Raw genomic sequence first — 7,093 nt, 5'->3', positions numbered from 1 at the left:
TTGCCTTTTACTGACATGTTGCTTGATGAGATCGTAGGATACAAAATGTATAGCTTTATGGATGGTTATAGTGGCTATAACCAATTACATATAGCTCCTGAAGATAGAGCGAAGACCACTTTCATCACTGAGTGGGGAGCTTTTATGTATTTGGTAATGCCATTTGGCCTATGCAATGCACCAACTACTTTTCAGCGGTGTCTGATGGAGATATTCAATGAATTTCTTCATCGGTTCCTCGCCATCTTCATGGATGATTTCACTGTTTATTCTAATGAGGAGCAACATTTACTATTCCTAGAAATGGTTTTTAAGCGCTGTCAGGAGAAGCGGATTTGTTTGAATCCATTTAAATCCGTTTTCCTAGTTTGGAAGGGGCAGCTGCTGCTGGGACATGTGGTATCCCGAAATGGAATAGAGATGGCCAATGACAAAATTCAGTGTGTTCAGCAAGCTAAAGCACCCAAGACTGCATCGGAGTTAAGCTCTTTCTTGGGTTATATCAACTTCTACAGGAGATTTGTGCATAAGTTTGCTTCCCAAGCAGTACCATTATATGAGCTCACAAAGAAGACCAGTAAGTTTAATTGGACTGTGGAGTGTGAGGAGAGTTTTTAGAATCTAAAAAGGGCCATTATCAGTAAACCGGTCCTTAGGCAACCAAACTGGGATGTTATTTTCCATGTACATGTGGACGCTTTAGGACTGACAATGGGGCAATATTGGCTCAGCCTGATGGAAGAACTAATTACCCTATTTATTTTGCTAGTCGTAGATTCAGTCAGGCTGGACAAGGCTATACAACCACTGAAAGAGAAGCCTTAGGAATGGTTTTCAGTGCCACAAAGTTCAGGCATTACTTGTTAGGCAAGTTGTTTCATTTCTATGTGGATCATCAAGCCCTTTTGTTCCTGATTAATAAAGTCATTATTCAAGGAAGGCTAATAAGGTGGATGATGTTCCTCATGGAGTTTGAATTTCGAATTTTTCACAAGCCTGGCAAGAATCATTGTGGTGCTGATTTCCTTTCTAGGAGTACTGAAGGTTATTCAGAAGCATCCTTGAGGGATGAACCAGTGGATGCTGAACTATTTCGGCTGAAAGCAGGAGAATCAGTTGACCCTAAATGGTATGATGTTTATCAGTTTCTTTCCAGGGGTGCTTTTCTAGATGACTGGAAACAGGATCAGAAGAAGGCCTTAGTCATCAAGAGTTTGAAGTTTACAATCATCAGAGGTTCACTCTATCAATTGGGTGTTGATGGTATTCTTCAATGCTGTGTGCCTACGGAAGGAAGGATGCAAGTCATATCAGAGGCACATAACGGTGAGTCTGGTGGACATTTTTCCAATGAGGTTACCTACAAGAAAATTCTGCAGGCTGGGTTATGGTGGAAAACACTGATAGCTGATGTTAGAGGTTTTTGCAAAACCTGTGACATTTGCCAAAGAATGGGTCGACCTACAGCTGCAGATATGACTCCTTTAACTCCAATGCAGCCATGTGTTTATGAAGTGGGGCCTAGATTTTATGGGACCTTTTAAAAAGGTTACACCCAGGAAGAACAAGTATACAGTGATGGCTACTTGTTATGTCACGAAGTGGGTGGAAGCTAAGGCTCTCCCTGACAACACAGCCAAGTCTACTGCCAGATTTTTATTTGAGAATATTGTCTGTCGTTATGGATGTCCAGTGGATTGTGTCGGACCAGGGGACACATTTCATCAATGACACCATGGAGATTCTACTGGACATGCTCTTAGTCAAGCATCGGAAATCTACTTCTTATTATCCCAGATGCAATGGACAGGTTGAAAGTAGTAACAAGACAATAAAGACTATTCTCACTAAAGAGGTGCAGAAGAAGCCAGACCAGTGGGACTCGAAACTCCAGACTGCTTTATGGGCATATAGGACAGCTTACAAGGTCACTACAGGACTGACACCATTCAGAATGGTATATGGCACTGAAGCTATAGTTCCTATGGAGTTTGTTACCCCTAGTCTCAGAATGGCTGTGGAATATGGGTTAGGCTTCAACCATAATCTGAGAAAGCGCTTGGATGAGCTGACACAACTGGATGAACTCAGGTAAAGGGCTATTCTGGAACAAGAAATTGTTCAGCAACGAAGGAAGCACTGGCATGATCGCCAAATTAAGGTTCGAGAATTTCAGAAAGGAGATTTGGTGCTTCTATATAAGTCTAGATTGGACCCGAAGAAGCCAAACCTGAAGATTGCTTGGGTAGGACCATTTGAGGTAGACTGGGTCTTCTCCAATGGTACAGTAAGATTGAAAGATCTATCTGGATTAATTTTGCCGGGAGTATATAATGGTGCGAAGATTAAGCTCTACTATTCAGAAGCTAGAGCGTTTGGCCCGGAACAAGGAACTAGGGAAATAGAAGCTGCAGATCAAGAGATACCAGAATCAGATATTTTTGGACTTTTCCACGTGCAACCAGTCCCAGTTTCAGAACCAGTGCCAGTAGAATCAAACCAGACTGATCTCAGAATTAGTACCAGTATAATCAAGACAGACTGGGAACCAATCCAGTATCAGTGGGAACACACTTTTCAATTCTTAAGCGCCCAATGATCAGATGGCACGCCAGTCGTACTCATTTTAAGGATGGGTAGAAGTCTTGTCCAATGCATGTCTGCCACCACAGCAACAACGCACACAAGTCTAGGAGCGGTGAGTGGTGGAGCTTTTATAGCGCGAACGCGTATAACAATCAGGAGAGTCGGTATTTTTCCTCACAAATCTCCTGCACGACGATTTCCTCCTGTTGTTCATTCGCCATCACCAAGCTCTGAGGTGTCTTCACTACAACCGCAGACTTCATCCTCTGAGGAGATAGTCGACTGTCGACTAGCTTTGCCAGCAACACCAGGGTACAATTTTGAAGTATCAAGTAAGTCTTCCTCTTCCTCACCTGTTTCGTCGTCTTCACAATATGGGCAGAAGGAAACACTCAGAAAAGATGCAGGACTCTCTTAATGAAACCCAAGCCCTTGTCACTGCTGCCAAGGCAAGTCTTCCCCTCATACCTCACAGTAAAATCCAGCGTTATGTGTCACTGATCAAGCCATGGCCTTGTTGCAACTGTGGGATTTGAAAATCGTTTTGCAAGCCATAAGAGTTGACTTCGACACAGCCATCATCAAGCAGGTCTTAGATTCTTTCAATGCTGAAAATGTCAGTGCAATGATATATGGCAGGAAGATAACAGTCACACTAGAGAACATTGCGTATGCGTTCAAAATGCCAAATGAGCCTAAGCCATATGTGGCATCATCAGAGCAGATTAGTGCGGTCTTGAAAGAAGATGATGCTGCTAAGAAGAAAAGAAAGGCTGGTGGTCAAGGGATTCCAGTAGCAGGACTGGAAGCTCCTGCAGCTTATAGGTTCGTAGCTGAAGCTATCAATTTAAAGAACAATCTGACATATGTGTCAGAGAAGCTTTTTGCTATGCTGTTAGCCAAAACATTGGATGCTATGGTTCTTATTAATCTCTATCAAATATTATCACATAATGTGCTTCAACAAACAGCCAAGCTGAAATCACAGAGTGTGTTTAAAGCTTGGTATGTTTGGCAATTCTTGTACTGGGCGGCTACTCTAGATTCTCAGGACCAAGTGCGAATGGCTTGGAGTCTGAAGCCATATCCAGTGTCAAAGAATGTTAATTTGTCTTCAAATGACGAAGCCATGGACAATCAGACTACTCCAACTTGTCTGAAAAGGAAGGCCACCCAAGATCAGGTGGGTAGTTCGAAGAAAACGAAGACGACACTGACGAAGAGCAGTGCTTTTCTAAAGCAGATAGAGAGTCGGGTAAAAACTGTGACTCTTGAAAAGGCTACAGTCAGCTAAGTTGACAAACAACCTACTCAGAATACTGAGGTCAACCAGTCAGTAGGACAGATTACAGTCACTACTGGGACGGGCAAAGATTAGGCCAAAGCAGCAACTTCTAAGAAGGCAGTAGAACATTCGATCGTGGACAAACAACAACTGGAAAGGGATAAAGGTCAACTGGACAAAGGCAAAGGTCGAGCATCTCCAACTTTACTGGGTGGTGTCTCTATTCCGAATAATGAAGAAGCTTTGCACCTAGTAAAGAAGGACAGGTTGCAGCAGATGCAGATCCATCCACTGAAAGGGTGTTTGTTTTTACAAAAAGCTGATTATGCAGCCTTACCCTATATAGCTCCAGTTACAGTGTATGAGCCCACTGATAACCCAGCTATAGTTAAGGATGGATGTTCAGTCCTCATCCAGTCTTCATGGAACACTATTTTCCACTGTATGGGACAAATGTTGGATGCTGCATGGTCAGAAGATGAATTGAATAAGGTTAAAGATGACTTGAAGGAAGCTGAAGATTAGATTCAGAAGCTGAAAACAGCAAGGGATAAGCAGAGTTTGTGCCATAAGTTACTTGAAGCTCATTCAAACCGGTCAATGGAGCTATTGAAAAGCAAGTTAGCTAAGGTGGAATATGATATGAAGATTGTGAAGGAAGAAAGGGATGAAGCGCAGAGAGCTGCAGACCGAGCTCAAACGATGCTGAGAATGAAGAGAGTTGACTTCAACTCCTTGCTACTTCGCCATACAGCTCTGAAGGCTTCTCTCACTGACAGATATATTTATACTAGCCTGGCTGAAATTTTAAATCCCGCAGCAGGCAACGCTATTTTCGATCTGGAAAACTTGAGGTGTCTTATGGAGACTATGCAGAGTGACTTGCAGGACAAAGTGATTGAATATAATAGTGCTTTGACGAATCAAGCAATCCTGGATTATATTGAGCAACAAAATTCCCTGGATGAAGCAGAGGAAGATAAGGAAGAAGAAGAGGATAAGGAAGGAGCTGATAAGGAGGAGGATGACCAAGAAGAAGGGCATACTAATGATGATGATGATGATGCCTCACCTCCATCTTCACCAGGACCTGGTACTGGTGGTATAGGGCCAACTAAAGGAGGTCAGTCTCAGCTAGACCAGTCAGGCCAGAATGAAGGGCAGAAGTCAGGCAATCAGCAAATCAGAAGAACAACAACCCAGCCACACTGGGAACCAGCCAGCAAATCAGTCCCACCTGAGTAGGGAGGCTAAAGGGAAAAGCAAAGTTGAGGATGAGGGACCAGCAAGGTGATCAACAGTATTCCTTACAGCTTATCACCCTTAACATGCAATTGAGACATCAGTAGGTCCCCATAAATAGACAATATTTGGAGGATGATGATCTCTTATCGGATCTGGAACGTTTTCAGAGACTGTATGTAGGGGCCAGGCAAATGGCGGAGCACTGGAAATCAGTGGCTTTTCATGATCAAGAAACTTGCCAATTACTTGCGCATCCCAGCACAGTCCAGCTCTGCCGGAAAGGGTCCCTGAATGGATAATCACTGTTGAAGAGAGAGTGGCCAACCCATATTTGCAAAGACAGTCTACTGCAGATTGTCGCTCTCTTGCTCTGGTATTAGAACTTCTGCTGGGAAAAAAACCAACATATAAATGTATGAGGGATGTGAGAAGTCAGTGTTAAGTATGGAGCCTGATTTACCCTTGTAATTTTCTGTGGTAAAAGCGCACATTTGTAAGGCCCCCATTTTGAGGAGAAGCCATCGTGTGTGAAGGAAAATCACTCACTGGAAACCAAAATTTTCATAGACAAGAATCAAGGGAAACTTTAAAGGCCTCGGGGGCGGAGGCCCCCGAGACTTTTTTTCCGCCGGAATATTCTTTTTCGCCGGAATATTATGGCCGGACGGCGGCCGGAAAGTGGTCGGAAAACAACCGGTCGGTTGGCCGGTGGCCGGTAGTCAATGGCCAATGGCCGGTGGTCATAAGTCAATGGCCGGTGGCCGAATTCAAAAGCGGACTTGTCTTCTCAAGGGCGGCCACACATGGGCGGATTGGAGGGTCCGATTTGGACTTATTCGCACAAGGGCGGCTACACATGGTTGTCTCTCATAAGAGAGGGCAGCCCGTTTGGCCTATAAAAGGAGGCCATTTCTACACACATTTCATAGTGTGAAGTTGATGCAACAAGGTGAGTGTGAGGTGGTGAGAGTGAAGCAAGGCGGGAGCTCCATTAAGGGTAAAAGCGCACATTTGTAAGGCCCCCATTATGAGGAGAAGCCATCGTGTGTGAAGGAAAATCACTCACCGGAAACCAAAGTTTTCACGGACAAGAATCAAGGGCAACCTTAAAGGCCTCGGGGGCGGATGCCCCCTGAGACTTTTTTTTCCGCCGGAATATTCTTTTTCGCTGGAATATTATGGCCGGATGGCGGCCGGAAAGTGGTCGAAAAACAACCGGTCGGTTGGCCGATGGCCGGTGGTCGGAAGTCAATGGCCGGTGGCCGAATTCCGAATTCAATGGCCGGTGGCCGAATTCAAAAGCGGACTTGTCTTCTCAAGGGCGGCCACACATGGGCGGATTGGAGGGTCCGATTTGGACTTATTCGCACAAGGGCGGCTACACATGGTTGTCTCTCATAAGAGAGGGCAACCCGTTTGGCCTATAAAAGGAGGCCATTTCTACACACATTTCATAGTGTGAAGTTGATGCAACAAGGTGAGTGTGAGGTGGTGAGAGTGAAGCAAGGCGGGAGCTCCATTAAGGGTATAATCCCTTTGTAAACTACTTCTTGTTTTGAAGTACTAAAGCCATTGAGTGGCTGCTTTCCCGTGGACGTAGCCCACATTGGGTGAACCACATATATCGTGTGTACTCTCTCTCTCTCTACTCTATAATCTCGTGTATATAAATCTGTCTCTCTCCATTAAGTAATCTACTCAATTATCTATTTAGCTACGTCTTATTTCCTAACAACTGGTATCAGAGCAAGGTTTGCTCATAGCTAAATTATCTCAAGGAAAGGATTCCTTGAATTGAGTGGGAGTTATGGCGGAGGAAGGGAAGCTCAAGATTGAGAAGTTCAACGGCAAAAACTACCAACATTGGAAGATGCAGATTGAAGACTATCTCTACCAGAAGGACCTCTATTTGCCACTAGGCGGTCTTGCGAAGAAGCCCGCAACAATGGCAGATGAAGCATGGATTGTCCTTGATCG

The 7,093-nt window shown here is 44.4% G+C and overlaps 1 protein-coding gene across 1 annotated transcript; it reads left to right on the top strand.

Moving 5' to 3' along the window:
• Nucleotides 1-965: 965 nt before the first annotated feature.
• Nucleotides 966-1,544, top strand: LOC147453312 (uncharacterized). The gene has a single exon (XM_086519373.1). It carries the CDS (start codon nucleotides 966-968, stop codon nucleotides 1,542-1,544), a length of 579 nt encoding a protein of 192 aa, XP_086375499.1.
• Nucleotides 1,545-7,093: the final 5,549 nt, after the last annotated feature.

The sequence above is a fragment of the Adiantum capillus-veneris genome, chromosome 8 (assembly GCF_014529385.1).
Source record: "Adiantum capillus-veneris isolate H3 chromosome 8, ASM1452938v2, whole genome shotgun sequence".
NCBI classification, from domain to species: domain Eukaryota; kingdom Viridiplantae; phylum Streptophyta; class Polypodiopsida; order Polypodiales; family Pteridaceae; genus Adiantum; species Adiantum capillus-veneris.
This window is presented reverse-complemented; position numbering and strand designations above follow the sequence as displayed.

Bases quoted from the DNA above. Each gene is read 5' to 3' on its own strand.
- LOC147453312 (XM_086519373.1), top strand. From the start codon at position 966: ATGGAGTTTGAATTTCGAATTTTTCACAAGCCTGGCAAGAATCATTGT.